General features: G+C 39.0%; 1 protein-coding gene across 1 annotated transcript in view; it reads right to left on the bottom strand.

The window, feature by feature from the left end:
* Positions 1-10,853, bottom strand: part of mcu (mitochondrial calcium uniporter) — an 88,581-nt gene extending 77,728 nt beyond the window's left edge. The window contains exon 1 of the mRNA XM_059566786.1: positions 10,503-10,853. Coding sequence (XP_059422769.1) covers positions 10,503-10,622 — 120 coding nt within the window. The 5' untranslated portion in view covers positions 10,623-10,853. The remainder of the gene's footprint in view (positions 1-10,502) is intronic.
* Positions 10,854-17,078: the final 6,225 nt, after the last annotated feature.

Raw genomic sequence — 17,078 nt, 5'->3', positions numbered from 1 at the left:
TAAATGACTGCAGCCACTAGAGTCTGTCGCTAGTGCATCTCTTGAGATCAGGGAAGTGAGGTTTACCTGCTGGCCTCCATTACACTTTTTGTTTTGCTCTCTGCACTTCAGCACATTCGCCTACATCCTACATCATCTACTGGAACGCCACTCTCTTGTGAACGCAGGTACAACAGTTAATGAAGCTAGAGATTAAAGTTTATAAAGATTTAAATATTGATATTTGTCTTAAATGCATCAATTCACTTCTGACGGTCTTTATTAATCCCCCAGAGTCATGTGGAGCACTTTTTATGATGTATGGCTGCAGTTTTTGGGGCTTCAAAATCTTAAACCCCTATTTGCATTCTAACATTGTTTCACACTTTATACACTCAATATTACAAGTGTATAAAGTTTAAAAGGTTAAAAGCACAGGTTTAAAAGATTATAAACCAACATTAAGCAGTGTGAAAATCTGAGGAAGCATATTGTGCCGAAAAACAGATGTTAAAAACCGATCTGGCAGTTCATTTCTGTCTTTCACAGGTTTCAGCTGCTCTTAAATAATTATACCATGATGCATTGTGACTAATGTATTACAACATGTATCATCATATCATGAGGTAATAGTGGGCGAATCTCAGCCTTATACCAATTTGCTAAAGGCAAGATTTTGGAGAGGATTTTGGAAGGGCATCTGTCTTTAATTTTTCCCACCTTTTCCTAGTCACTTGAAACGCAGCAAAAAAATAAAAACATTAAAAGAACAGGAGCACCATGTGACCATAAACTGTAAGAGAGTGAATTAAAAGGAAAGTTTTGGATCGGATCTAAAGCAACGTGTTTCTTTGATTCTCCAAAGACTACATAAAAGAAGCCACAATCTTTGACGGAAAATCATGGGATGCCAGAATAATCATATATGACTCTCAGCAGTAACTTTAAAGATGATGTGGATCAAAACTCTAGTCCACTACCAAGTTAACCCTACAGTCTAATTCACTAAACTAATGCACATAGGCATGTGAAAGCACATCCGAGTAGACCGAATCCGCACGTCTTTGTCTAAGCTTTAGTTTTCCAATCTTACATCCCCATTGGAGGCCAGTGAGTGAGTCTGCTTTGTTACAGTTAATAAAATCATGCCCCAAAGGTTAACAGATCAGTTTGAAGGATGGTTTTGCTTTTCTTGGTTTTCCACTGGGTAAAATTTCCCTCATTCTTTTCATTTCCTTCTTCAGTCACATTTCTCCTAAACAACCTCCCCATTACCCAACATGCTTAGCTTTTGTGTAATTATATTGATTTCCTGTTGTGATGCACAGAGTTGCATCCACAGAGTTTGCCTCCCCTCCCTTTCCCGTTTTACTCAATGGGGGAGGAGGTCATGGTGCAGACAGCCCACAGAGAGATCCACGACAGGCCTGGCAGGACAAGGAAGTCAGATGGGAGCTTGCAGAGCAACTGTGTCCTTGGAATATCGGAGTCAAATACACACACGCACACACTTCTTTAAAACCAAAAACCCAAACAGATCAGATAGCCGGTATGAAGTCACAGAGAAACCTGTGGTTTTGGGTTTCACATTTGTCTACTGTATGCTGAAGAAATGGCCAGTCGGGGTAATTGACTAGAAACACAACATTGTTTGTTTATGGCTCTCTCTAAGTTCTCCACGGTAAATCTGGCAGAGCGCTGTTGTTGTGGTAACTCATTACAGTGTAAACACAGATTTCAGGTCATCACGTGGATGCCAGGGCTTGTTTGTGAAATTTTAATTGCACTACTTAGCCAGTACAATATGCAAGTAAAGATTTCCCTTAACCCCTCCGTTAATGATTATTCATCTTTAAGCATGCAACCTTTGTCATCGTATTCTCAATTGACTAAAACAGGCTCGATGAAGGTGACTTACACTTACTGTGGAAGTTTTCAAAGCTGTTTACACGCTTCACTGAAGAGCAAAACTTTAAAGGGGCAGTTCACCCACAGGAAACCCCTGTCATTATTTAATTGACCTTTTCCCATTCTTTTTTTTTCCTTTTTAACACAAATGGACAAATGTTGAAGAATGTACCAGCTACTCTTGTCCATTTAATGATCCACATTGTCGATCCTACCATTATGACAGCTTTTTATGATGAATGAGCTGAAATTTAAGTAATTATTTACTGAAAAGTTTGCCTTCTGCTGTCTGTATCCAAGTAAGGCATCTTTAGGCACAACACCTTACATATGACATCAAATATGTTGCAACATCAATGCAATAAGACCAAACAAACTGCGACAAGCTGGAATTTGTAAATATGCAAGAATTCTACTACAGAATAGGTACAAATTTACAGGACTATTACTTGAATTTGGGGCTGTTTCCAACAAAAAAGATTATTTCAGTCTTTAGAAACGATATATAATGCACAAGTTACATGGAGTACCTTGATCATGTCTCTATAACATATTTTTATTATCTTTTTTTACTTTGGAGCACAGCCTCATTCACTTTCAAGTCATGGGGGGGGGGGGGGGGGTAACCAGTACATCTGTCAGCATTTCTCTTTTTGGACGAAAATACAGGTTTGGATGGAATGACATAAGAGTGAGTGAATGATGACAGAATTTCTTTTATTTTTCATATTTTTATTTGATGTAATACTTTAACATTAATTTAATTCAATCTTCCTTCTGTCTGCCCCATGAGCGTTACATTCACTGAATATGAGGATGTGGTCTATTACATTGAAATACAAGGCAGAAGTATTTCACACAACATGAACTGTTGACATTACAACGGATCCACCACAAAACCATCTACCAAGGTCACTGTGCGTCACTTCTCCACTTATTTCCCCCAAAATGTGATGGTTTCACTTTAGATTTAGGTACATTTAAGTACTTTCTAAATTCCAAATCCAGCCCCTCTGACCTTGGAGACAAGCGATCAGGGTCTCGTTAACATTCCCCAACAAAGTGAGTCCTTTTGCGCAGAACGCTGTATACGGTGTCTCCCTTACATTTTTATTTGCAAAACAAACATAAGCCTGCAAATGTCAATGCCCTTCACTGTTAACTCTGCACATCCCACACAGGGCCTTCTCACAACACTGAGAAGAAAACCAAAACATAAAAAATAAAAAATTCTAAATAAATAAATCCACCCTAATTAATTCCACAAGACCATTATGAACAAACTGGGGGTGGAAAGTAAAAGGTGGAAGGTGGCATGGGTCTTTGAAAAGGTAAATAGTGCTTACACCCTTGTAATGCTATGGCTAACTAGGCAGTGCATGCAAACAAGATACAAGCCATAAAAATCCTCTCATAAGAGTGACAAGGCTGGAAATGCAAATGGCTAATAATCTCACTCAAAACCTCAGTAATATGCAAGTATTTATGATGCAATCAATGCAAATCTGTTCATTTCCAGATACTCTGCGCAGTCATGCCGAATCAGGACTTAAAAAGAGATTTCAAAAGTACTGGTCCTTTACAAAAACATCAGTGTTCATCCCATGCAGTAATGTTGCTGCATGTTTCAAATTCACTTGTCAGTTTAAAATGCCTGTACTAACAAGGTTTTAATGCATTTGAACACATTGGTGTCAAAATATCAAGTGTAATATGCTTCTATTTCTCAGCGTTCACTTGAATCCTTATTTGATAATGCTGCATACTTGAAACACTATTTACTTCTCTTGTATCATTGTTCTGTAGTTTGTATGCGCTCCATTTCTCAATTGTAATTTTTTTCTTAATAACTGAGTTTACTTGTTTTATGCACAATTTCTTGGAAAACATCTAACAATAGTGATATCATTGACAAATACTTAAAGTCAACGAGATAAATAATGTTCGCATAAATGATTTACTTTTTTTTTAGTGAATATTAATATTAGTTTTCCATATTTTACTTGCAATCACAATTTCTCATTGACTTTGGAAATTCTGGAAGCATGTCAAAAACGAGTTATAGGCTAACTAACACTCAAACATCTTCATTGCCTGTTTTTTTTTTTTTTATAAAAAGAAGCATGTAAAAGCAGGTGCAGAAGTGATAGAAGCAGAGGGGGTGCAGATGTACTTGTTGGAAATATGACCTTCAATGACTAGAAATATGCATCACAGCAAACCCTCAAACATATTATGTGCATAAAGCACATCACATGCAAAAGCACACATAAAAATAATTACCAACCCAGCAATTCATTAATTCAGTACTTACATCAACCTATAGTAAACGTTCAACATACTGCATCCATCCGAATGGAATCTTAGCTCGGATGACCTTCGCCTAAAAGCCTAATTTACCCAGCTGATGCAGATCCTCGATGAACAGAAAGATCTGTTTTCCTGTCAAAAGTAATGACATTGTGGTGTGTCCAATATTCACCAACCAATCAGATGGCCAGGTTTTGTAATAGTGTGAGAATCTAGGGGAAACTTCAGAGCAGAGGGGTAACCAACCGCCTCCCTCATCCATCACCATATTACTCACACTGGCCTCCATTACTGCCTGCATTAAGCATGACTTGCACCTACGGGCAATAGGAAAGCACAGTGTGCTGCCCAATAGCAGCGAAGAGGTTGAGCTTTCATGTAAGAGCACTTATACTAAAAGCAGCTCTAATAACCTTAAATATTGTCACCCAGAATATTAAATATGCCCCTGTCCTCTCCACACTTAAACTGATTAAGTACGGATGGACCTAAAGATGGCTGTAATACACAACATTGCATATGGGGTAAGTGAAAAGGTCTTTCTTAAATTAAAGCTGAACTTTACATTCGCCATACATTGTGTGATTTGACAAATTTAATCAGAATCAGCGGCTCTGTTCCAAAACCAAATAAGCTGCCTGTAGGTACTTTTCATAGACTGTTTTATGAATACTATGGTCCACTTCCACCGTATTAGATCTGCCCCATGCTTCTGTTCATGATGTTGTCAACCACATGAATAATTGGAATCCTTTCATTTAAATATTTTGTGTTTAAGATACACAGGGACACAATGTTAAGCTTTTAAGAGTTTATACCTACCTAAATGTATGCAATACCAATAGTCTATTGCAAAACTGCATCTAAAGATTTAGAATGATTAAAGGCATTTAAAATCATTAAAAAATGATTTGTCAATTTTTCACGAAACTCTAAAATATTGTCCCATTTATCGTGTATAAATTTGGGGAAAAAAACTTCAGAGGGGAAGAAATTGTAAAAATGTAAGGGGCCATTTACACTACAGTTTTTTTTTTTGTTCGACAACATCTTGGGGACTGAAAACGCATATTTTGAAAACGGGTTTTAAAGTGCAAGTTTTTGAAAACAGCACCATTATCGTTTCAGTGTAAACACCCAATACGGGAATCTTTGAAAATGGTTATGTCATGCGCATGCAAAGTACGTGTTCGGTATGTAGACATACAGAGTGCGTGTTGATTTTAAAGGCAATCAAATAAACATACACAACAATGCAGGAGTACATGGTACTGTTGTTGCTCAAGAGTTTGCTAATGCTTTTTCAGCAAAGTATGAATTTACCTTACTGATATTACAACCGCATTATATGCATCAACGAACTGTTTTGGAAATGTTGTCGTGTATACATGAAACCTTTTAAATACGCAAGGGAAAAACTTTTCCGTTTTTGACTACACAAATGTCATGTAAACGTAGCCTAATTGTCAATATGAACATGCACCTAAACATTTTAAACTAGTCAGCGTTTCTAACATAGCAGTGCTCTCTTTTATCAAGGTGAAGGATAGATGTGTGCCAACAGTAATCTGTAAACATAACACAGAGCTCCTTTAAGAGACAGGCAGAACACACACAGTATTGTTCCACAAACCATAAGTAGACAAATATGAAGCCAGAGGAATATGTCATATGTTAAGAAGCTCCAAAAGCATTGTCACTTTAGATACACAGCCAAAACAGCCTGAAACATAATTTAGGACTATCAGAAACTGATTGCTGGTTCAGTTCTGAGTTGCTATCTGGAGCTTCTAGAGTTTCCAGCTGGGATAATGAGAGTTGCAATCTCTAGATCAACCTTCTTCAGTTCCTGTTATTCGAAATCACTGAAGCCACCAGTCAATCATGACAACAGTTAATCGGACCACTTAAATCCAAATTGGATTAAAAACTGGGAAGGGATTATGTTTCATATCCAGTTCGTTTAAAAAATAAAAATGTGGAAGCTAGTGGTTTGATGAGGTTTGAACTTTTCATCCACTATTCATCAACATGATGTGATCGCTGGTATGTAATCATCCGTTTAAACACCAATAACAGATCTCACAAGTAATTCATATGGAATATTTTGAAGGAGCATGAACATTGTAAAATGGCTATTAAGACTGGAAAAAGATCTTCTGATCTTCCATAGGGCTGGAAACCAATGCTGCATGTTTCTTATATAACATCTCTAAAGGCTGGTTCACACGGCAGGATAATTAGGCCGATTTTAGCCCCAATTGACACCTTCCGACAATCTTAAGGATGCTCCGATTATCGTAAAATAATCTGATCAGATATTCCTGCCGTGTGTGGTGTGTTAAGACTGCTCTCCTCTGCTCGGAAGGACGGTGGGACCGCTCCGATCTCAAATCGGGGATATCCAACATGTTGGATTTATTTGGCCCGATTTCTTCTCGTGTGTGGTGTCCCCCGAGGACAAACGATCACGCAGCCTATGGACTGTGGCGTGTAGCCAATCAGAAAGTGAGGTGACGAGGTGGCAGAGGAAGTACCGGGAAACAAAATCAAAACAGCCGGCGGCATGGCGCACCAGAAAGTCTGGTGAACGTCGGAGATGGAGGACTTTGTCTCCACTTCTTTGACCATCGCCTTTTCTTTTTTTTCTTATGTTTTTTTTCGGTTACAAACAAAGCACAAACTATGGCCACTGCATCCTCTTCGTCCGCCATGATTGTTTACTCTGAAGTCACGTTTGATCTCGAGGGATTTTGCGAGATTTCCCGTCTGACCTGGGAATGCTCGGGAGTCGAATCGGTTCGTGTGTGATGTGTTGATTTTGCCGTGTGGCTGCACACCACACACTGTACGACCAACACTGTTAGACCCGTGATTTTTTATCGCCGTGTGTGGGGTCTCTCAGGTTTGGAAAATCGGCCGACAATTTTAAAATCGTCCCGTGTGAACCAGGCTTAAGGTATGCAAAGGGACACAGTTATACTTCATAGGATTACCCTGCAGCTGGTTCACCTTCCAGACATACTCGCTGCATATGCTCGAGGTTTGATTAAAAAGAGTAAACTTAATTCACTGCCCGGATTAAAAAGATCTACCACTCCAGTAGACCACAGTGATCACCAGGGTTACATACTTCTTTAGATATTACTTTGATCTTCAGTAGTCTTTGTACTTGTCCACATTCTGAAAGGTGACTTTTCATCGAACCGATTAAAAAGCAAGCTAACAAGCGTTAAGTGTATATCTCAGGGGCCTGGATTCAGAGTCAGGCTAAATATCTGACACCGTGGCTGGCATTTCCGCTAGTGATCCAAGAGGATGTTGTTTTGCCATGACACTCTCCACTGCTCTCATGTCCAGCTAAGGTTCAAAGTGCTTTTTAGACACTCAAAGCCTTGTTATTTCTACTGAAGTGCATAGTCCTTAGGGAAAACGTTGTTCTGAAGCAATTCGTTAAACACCTCACAGCTGTGCTTTGGATGTTTATGATGAAAGGGTGCTTTGAGACTTGGTGCTCAGCTAGCATGTGATGAACAGATGAAGGCAGCATGGCCTTGCTGTCAAAGACCTGTCACTGCAGTGTCTCAGTCAGACAGGTTTGTGCCAAGTACCGTAAGAGGCCACGCATGCATGGTTTGGGGAACACACTATAAATACCAACAGAGCCACAAACATTACTGCCTAGAGAGAAATAAATAGAGGCACACAAGCTTCATGATCAAACTGGGACTGCTTAATTCAAAGGATGTGAGAGTCTGCTGTTGTGATGCTCTGGCAATCTAAGGGGTATGGTTCTGTAAACAACTAATTGATTTATTTGTATGCTGCAATCTCAAAAGTTTAAATTCAATTTACCTATATAAATAACATAACCCATAAACCCATAAAAAATATAATTCCTGAGGAGAAACCATCAATGATGGAATCAGAGAGTATTCTAGTATTTATCATAGTACTGTTTGGTTACCAGATTTATATATCATGGGATTTAAAGAATACATATACAATTCACTGCCGTTTCCATATGAACACTATAGTGGCATTTTCGATTATGAAAACTAATTTTGCAGCATGGTTCCATACTCAATACTATGTTATGTCCTCAAAACACTTTTAGCATAGTGAATAATTTGCGTTTTGACATTTGTATGGCATAATCTGTTTCATATTTATGGGTTTGCTGATATGGTAAACTTGCTTGGTCGCTCACCTGGACCAGCACTGCACTTTTTCAAAAATTGAAATTAAATCATATGACCCCTTTAACATCAATACAGAATTAACCTCCTAGCATCATTCATTGGGCATTTCATTTCCAAAGTGCCATGATATGTACAAGGAGAAAAATGTCGCCGAATTCATGTTCATCATTGATGTTTCAGAAAATACTAAGCACAATTTTAGCGGGTAAGCGTGATTCGACCAAGTACAACATGTTCCTGGATCAACATCCAACATTCACAGCCGACCAATCAGAACTGAGAGATAATTTTTCAGGAAATGTCAGTTTTAGTCTTACAATCAGGATTAGGTGCTTCGACACCCTTGTTAATCAGCTATCATTTCCCTCTGATTTTAGGAATAAATTATGGGTAAGTTTAGGTTTAGGGGTAGGGATTGGGTTAAGTCTGTATTTTTGGACAGTAATGCTGATCAAGGACTGTCAAGGATCAACAAAAGATGTCTTACTTCGCAAAATCATGGCGACCCTTTTTAGGGCCACGCACTGGTAACATAACTATGAAAGTGTCGCAAAACGTACAAGAAGCAATGCAATATCGTTTCAGCAGAATTCTTCTTTTTTTTTTATTACTACCACGGTGCAAAATTGCAGCTTGTCCAAAAACATGTTTAGTACAACCCTTTAAGAATACACACGCATAGATAGATAGACAGACAGATAGACAGATAGATAGATAGATAGATAGACAGATAGATAGATAGATAGATAGATAGATAGATAGATAGATAGATAGATAGATAGATAGATAGATAGATAGATAGATAGATAGATAGATAGATAGATAAACCATGCTATCCATTAGTTTCATTTAAAGAATATCACTGCATAACCATAATGTATACGTTTAAAAACAGCTGTATCTTAACGGAAATGCCAAAGTCCTTTGTTGAAAGGAAACTCATTGCATTCCACCTCACATTTTCTCACTTTGACTTGAAAGTCATGTAGGTTGGAGTAAATAAAAATCTATGATGGTGTCTCAAGGACTATCCATATGTTTTCTTTCCAGCTGACGAGCTTCTAAACATGCTGGAGCGCCATTGAGTGTTGCGCACTGGAGTTTGCTTAAAGGATAACCCACAGGCTTGCCGCTGGAAACGGGAAACACCCGCAGAAAAGAAGGGAGGGGTGTGTGAGTAAAGAGGAGGACTGACATAATTAAACGAAGAACTGAAGTGAACATGCATGCCCATGAGGGAGCGTACTCCTTTTTACCCAACAATGACAGTACTTCATACGAGCAGGGGGGCGTTACACATTCTTGTGTTAGGTCTGCGCTGTTTTTTATGCTGTTCGGAGTACGCATGCGTCGGACGTTGCGTTGCGTTTTTAAGACGGCGCGTCAAGTTAAGAACAGTTCAACTTTATAATGCGTCTTGAAAACGTTTGAACGCAACGTCCTGTGTGAACGCAAGAATCCTGCCGCACTGTCACTCTCTCTCTCAGTGCACATACACACAATCGGACACTGCAGTGATCCAAACACACTCTCTCTCTCACACACACACACACACACAGTCCGTCCAGTTCTGCAAACCTTGAAAGAACACGCTTTGCATGCTTGAAATTACTGAAGCGGTCCAATGCCATGTAATCAATCACGGAGAAAACATGATGTGTCTCAGAGTCAGCGTTAAAGTTGAGACCACTGTTGCCTTCAAGGTTATCCTGGAAGGGAATGCACGGAGCCCAAGCGCCACGAGCGCATCCGATTGCACGCGTGCGATTGTGGCATGCATGCAAAGTTCAGATATAATGTGCATACACAAGTCAAGCTGTGCCATGGGCTGGCTGTATATGTGTAATCGCCTCCGGTAAACGTCTTGTACATCTCGACTGAAAGTGCACTGGTTAATGATGCAGCACTGCTGGTCATCACTGAGCAATGCACGGAACACTGAATGCGGACAGTCCCAAAACACTTCCTTGGCGGGTTGTTTTATCAAACCCTCACCAGAGAGAGGAACCCAGCCCCCTTATCTCTCCCTTCACAACCCTCCCCTTGTCCAGCAGCAGCGGTAGCGGCACCCATGCTCGGTTGCTTTCCGTTCCGGGGACTCACCGTTCTCGTGCTCTGATGATGTCGCTGTGAGGAGACAACAAATGCGGGAAAAGCAGAAGAGGCTACGGCTCCGCTGCTCCGGGACAGGAGGAGGACCGATCTACACACTTTCGCAGCCATCTCTGGAGTGAAACCCGGCCGAGAGAACGCAAGTGCAGCGGGCGAACCGACTGAGACAGTTGGAGGAAAGGGAGGGGAAATAGGAAGGGCTGCTGGGCTGGGCTAATATTTCATACACACACACGCAACGCTACACACAAACGCGCACAGACACGTATACAGCTTACACAAATGTTTCACAAGCAGATTGCTGTAGTTCCGCGTTCGAAGCAAAACCTCTTTTATTTCTAAAGCGTGAAACTCTGACACAGTCAGACGGTTATATCTCATAACACACACTGAAATGTCAGTTTAAGGAAGTCGTAGCCTGAAATACCACGGTCTCTAGGATAACATGAAAGGAGCGTTTTGATTGGGCGAGCGGTTACTTGCTGCCACCGCTTTCGAACTCTTTTCGTCCAATGAGAAGACGCGCAGTTCTGTAGTTTTGACAACTTGAAGCGAAGGTCAGTTCGACCAATCAGAGAGCGCGGGACGAAGGAAAACAAAAAACATTTAACTCTATATAATACTAATATTTATCTTTTTGTGCTTGAATTATTAAACCACGACACAAAATTCTTAATGTTTTATTCTCAAAATGATGTATTTTGAGAGTTGCACATCTGTTCTCTGCTGAGATAGTGGTAGATATGCCAATCTATTTTAAATAATCTCCTAGTCTACCTGACGTTTCATTGTGTCACTGTGTCATTCATTCTTGCTTCTTGGCAACTGCTCCACCCTGTGCATTATATAATTATGTCTCTATTATTAGTCTGTCCTTCAAACAGTTCTTTGGAGTTGTAGGACAAGAAAATGCCAAACCGCATTTAATATACTCTTTCAAGGCACCTAATCCACTTAAAGCAATAACACAATACACTGAAATTCAATCTACTGGCATATGCATATACTTCTCATAGAGTCCTCGTGTAGGGCTAGTTGTTTCTGATCTCAAAATGATCACTAGGCAGCCAAACACAATTGTGGCTTTCAGAGATGTGTGTTTTTGTCTGTTCAAAGGTTGCATGGTAGCTCACACCCTGTAAACTGTTGCTACACATTCCAGAGTTCAACCAGTGATTGAGTGCTCATCTAAAATGACTCTAATGCATGCAGGCTGTAACTCCATTACTACTCCAAAAGATCACTAATCAATCTAAAGCACTATTTTAGCATTGATCTGAACCAGTGGCATTATTTAGATTATACACAGTGACAGATGTCATGGGTTTTACTTTTGGGTTTGCACTATTGTTTTGCATAAAACCTCTGCTAGAAAACAGATGGCTGTTATTGATAGTTATTGATAGTTCCCATGAATCCACCATGTCATTCATTAACAATTTTACAGAAATCTCAAACAACTGCAAACATCCTAATTTAATCTTTGGTGATCTCCAAATATTTCAAATCCACTCCGAAATGTAATATTATCTCTGAACTTACATTATCAACTGTTTTCCAATGAGTGATCTCTTGGAAGGTCGGTCAGATGGGATTTGAGTTACCTTCAAGCTTTGGTTCCTCCCAAAGTTTCTTCCTCTACCCTTAAGGAGGGGTTTACTTCCATTTGCTTTTATTTTTATGACCACTATTGATAAAAGCACTAAGAAATAAGCCTGAACTTAAAAATGGCCTATAATGTTGTCTTTTCATTATATGGGTTACCTCATTAAATCATCTCTAATAATATACAGGTGCTGGTCATATAATTAGAATATCATCAAAAAGTTGATTTATTTCACTAAATCCAATCAAAAAGTGAAACTTGTATATTACGTATATTCATTCATTACACACAGACTGATATATTTCAAATGTTTATTTCTTTTAATTCTGATGATTATAACTGACAACTAAGGAAAATCCCAAATTCAGTATCTCGGATAATTCGAATATAACTTAAGACCAATACAAAGAAAGGCTTTTTAGAAATCTTGGCAAACTAAAAAGTATAAAAATGGAAATGAGATGAGCATGTACAGCACTCAATACTTAGTTGGGTCTCCTTTTGACTGAATTACTGCAGCAATGCGGCGTGGCATGAAGTTGATCAGTCTGTGGCACTGCTCAGGTGTTATGAGAGCAAAGGTTGCTCCGATAGTTGCCTTCAGCTCTTCTGCATTCTTGGGTCTGTCATATCACATCTTCCTCTTCACAATACCCCATAGATTTTCTATGGGGTCAAGGTCAGGCAAGTTTGCTGGCCAGTTAAGAACAGGGATACCATGGTCAATAAACCAGCTACTGGAAGCTTTGGCACTGTGTGCAGGTGCCAAGTCCTGTCGGAAAATGAAATCTGCATCTCCATAAAGTTGGTCAGCAGGAGGAAGCAAGAAGTGCTCTAAAACTGCCTGGTATATGGCTGTGTTGAACTTGGACCTCAGAAAACACAGTGGACCAACACCAGCAGATGACATGGCACCACAAACCATCACTGACTGTGTAAACTTTACACTGGACCTCAAGAAACGTTGATTGTGTGCCTCTCCTCTCTTCCTCCAGACTCTGGGACCCTGATATCCAAAGGAAATGCAAAATTTACTTTCATCAGAGAACATAACTTTGGACCACTCAGCAGCAGTCCAGTCCTTTTTGAAGCGAGACACTTCTGACACTGTCTGCTGTTCAGGAGTGGCTTGACACAAGGGATGCGACAGCTGAAACCCATGTCTTGTATATGTCTGTGCGTAGTGGTTCTTGAAGCACTGACTCCAGCTGCAGTCCACTCTTTGTGAATCTCCCCCACATTTTTGAATGGGTTTTGTTTCACAATCCTCTCCAGGGTTGCTTGTACTATTGCTTTTACACTTTTTTCTACCACATCTTTTCCTTCCCTTCACCTCTCTATTAATGTGCTTGGACACAGAGCTCTGTGAACAGCCAGCCTCTTTTGCAATGACCTTTTGTGCCTTGCCCTCCTTGTGCAAGGTGTCAATGGTCATCTTTTGGACAACTATCAGGTCAGCAGTCTTCCCCATTATTGTGTAGCCTACAGAACCGGACTGAGAGACCATTTAAAGGCCTTTGCAGGTGTTTTGAGTTAATTAACTGTACAAGGTTCACTTTTTGAATGGAATTAGTGAAATAAATCAACTTTTTGATGATATTTTAATTACCTGACCTGCGCCTGTATTAAAGCTGAATATTGTGAAATAAACAAATATTTAATTAAAACACAAGTGTCTGGTTTGAATTAGCAGAAAAAAACATTTTCCTGCCTTAATTGAATATGAATATTCAGTTGGACCTTTAAAAAATGCCTTTTGCTTATATACCCTAGTCAAGTTTATTCGGTTATGTTAATTTAAAAAAATCTTAGTTTGTGACATTGGTCCGAGCGAATCTGACCTCTTCAGATTGCTGAACATCTACCCACAAAATCCTCTGCTTATCTTGAGACTTAATCTGTGCAAGAGTAGAACCAATTGAATATACAGATGGCCATAGTTTTGAAGACAGCATGTGTGTTCAACAGCTGTAAGGCTTATGCAGTTCGTTAACTTGATCCATGTGATTGAGGCTAAAAAAAGACACAGTTTTTCAGTTATTTTTATTTTACACCTGCTGCTGAGTCACAGACCTCTAAAGACCTGCTGGAAAACATGGCTGACATCCTGATTTTCTACCTACAACTCTCTCCGAGAAGCTCCTCTGTTGCCATAGGAGATAATCGGGCACATATTTGAGCCGGTTCTTCTCAGAACACCTCAGGAGTCTTATCAGTGAATCAGCATGAATTACAGTTGAGTCAGATGAACTCTGGCAGAGAAGTCAAACAGATAAAACAAACACAAGCTCTGTTCTTAACTGGACAATCTGAGTGATTCAGTCATGTCAAGGGGTTTGATTTAACTGACACTTAAGTCCAAAGGTATACAGCCAGCAGTCAGGGACTTTAGATCTGAAGCATGCGGGTTGACAGGAGGTTAGATTAAAGAACAAAAGAAAACATCTGTCCTCTCACTCACCCTTTCATAAATGCAGATACACGGAATACAACTGCAGGAAACAGTACAAAATATTTCCTTAAGGACATACCAGTTCTTGTAAAGCAGTAAAATAGTCTGAAAGTATTAGATAGAGCAATATAAAATGTATAAACTCAGATGGATAATGGGAGAGAAAGATTATTTGTACTATATAAAAATGGTCTGTGAGAGAGAAAAGAACCATCAAAATGCAAGTATGCAAACTGTTCTAAGAATACATATTGCAATTCTGCATGCAAATATTCTGATTATGTCACTGCAATAAATTACATACCCTGTTTCCTCAAATAAAATATATATTTTTTAAATCATTTCCCATTTAAGTTTATACAAATCAAACATAGCTAAAAAATACAATAAAAAAGAGTGCTATGGAATTGAACAGAAGGTATCTTTATGAGCATAATAACTCCTATACATTGTTGCTAATAAAACACTCAGTACACTTGTCTATATGCAAATATAATAATCCTGCTCTCAGATTCACCTAGTTGGTTTATTACTTTAAGTGATATTCATTTACTGCATAACGTGTCAAAAAATCATGCAATTACAAATCCTTGCGTTAAAAAATAAGTAGTGAGTAGAATTTGTCTTTAAGTATGCAGCATTACTTTAGATCTGGCAACACTGTGCAGCTTTAAGTTTATGTACTCTTTGAATTCAGCCAAAAGGTCAGGAGGTCAGTCTAATGACTTGACTAATGGGAAAATGTCTGTGCACTATGCCAATCTGCAGGTCCGCAAACTTGAACTTTGGTACGTATCAGAAGTGAATGAACCATGGTGATTAGTGTGACTGTAGAAAAATAAAATGGAATGCAACTTGTGTGAACAGCAGAAGGTTAAAGGACGCGCTCAGGAGAGTTCTACCAGTTCGGACATTGTGTGAATCAGAGGTAAAACATTATTTAAATACTTTTCAGTTTCTTACACAGACGGATCATTTTGTGTCTTTACATATCAATGTATCGTCATGAGCGGCAGAGTTGACTTAGGATTTGTTTGTGTATACATTATAAGAGTGATAGACTGCAGCGGTTTGAGTTAAAAATCTTGGTTTGTGTTCTTCTGAAGAAACAAAGTCACCTACATCTTGTATGCCCTGGGGATAAGCCGGTAAACATCAAATTTTAATTTTTGGGTGAACTATCCCTTTAAAATGATCTACAAAACAAAGTTTGAGTGCAGTTTGTTTGTGAAGAGGTTTCAGTAAATTCATTGCAGAGCAGAATTAGAAGAACTAGATTTGCATTTCCTTAAGGAAACAGAAGTGCTTGTAAGGCACTTATTATTTATAATTGAAAGTTTCAGGTTAGAGATAGATTGAACACCTGAGGCCAAGTGGTTTGGATGAATACTTTGAAAATTGTTCAGGCGGAGAAGAATAAAAAGAGTTAGGAAACCAATTCTCACTATTAACCAGCTGCTTATTAGCATGTGTAACATATTGTCTGTTTATTAAAGCACAAATTCTGTATGACAATAGTACCTTGAACAACTACCTTATTATTTTTTAATAAGCAGCAAATTAGAAGGTTATTGAGGCAAAGGTTATGGTTCATTAATGGCGAAAATTGGACCCTAAAATAAAGTGTGACTGAATATAATGTTCTTAAGGAATAATTTAAACTGATACATATTTTTAAAAAGAATACAAATAAATTAAACACTTTAAGAAACCCTTAAACAGCATACTTGGTATTCAACGCCTCTTTTCAAGGTCACGTTTCAGAAAACACAGTCATGTCTAGGGAGAGGACATAAGGACTGGTAACCACAGCGACACCGAAACATTTGTCAGCACCTAATGAATGCACCGCTCCCAGGGCTCAGAAGAGAATCAAAGGAGAAAGAGAGTGAGCACCTGACACCCTATGAAATATCCATCCACACCACAGCACAAATTGATCTAAAAATCATGTTTCCATTCATTAGACTCTTAGTCACCTGAACTCCACACCTGATGCATGGCAGAACGTTCCTCTGACACACACACACACAGTGACTGAACAAGATAAGCAAAAATCTGAACCTGCATTACTCGTTCTGTTGGAACTATCACACACACCTAATTTACAGTGTGTAACACGAGTCCATTTCTTTCTTTCATACACACACAGATGACAGATAGCCAAAGCAACAACATCGTCCACGCTTCTAGGTCAACAATATCATAACAGCTCTGCCTTTTCAGGTTTAAAAAAATATGAATGGGCAAATTCTACCTCTGTTTGAAGATTCTTGTAAATCACAATGAGTGTTTTGTGGCTTTTAGCCTGTCTGTTAGATCCGAGGTCATCTAGGCCAAATTATTTTGATCTTTGTGTGTGTGTGTGTGTGTGTGTGTGTGTAAATGTGAGTGCCAAATGTCCTCACTTATGTAGTGAAATAATATGACTGCAGTAGTGAGGACATTTTACTGGTAGTTAAAAGCCTTGGGCAAGACATGTTTTGTTGCAAATCTAGTGTAGGGGTAG

Source organism: Carassius carassius, chromosome 14 (assembly GCF_963082965.1).
Source record: "Carassius carassius chromosome 14, fCarCar2.1, whole genome shotgun sequence".
Taxonomy (NCBI): Eukaryota; Metazoa; Chordata; class Actinopteri; order Cypriniformes; family Cyprinidae; genus Carassius; species Carassius carassius.
This window is presented reverse-complemented; position numbering and strand designations above follow the sequence as displayed.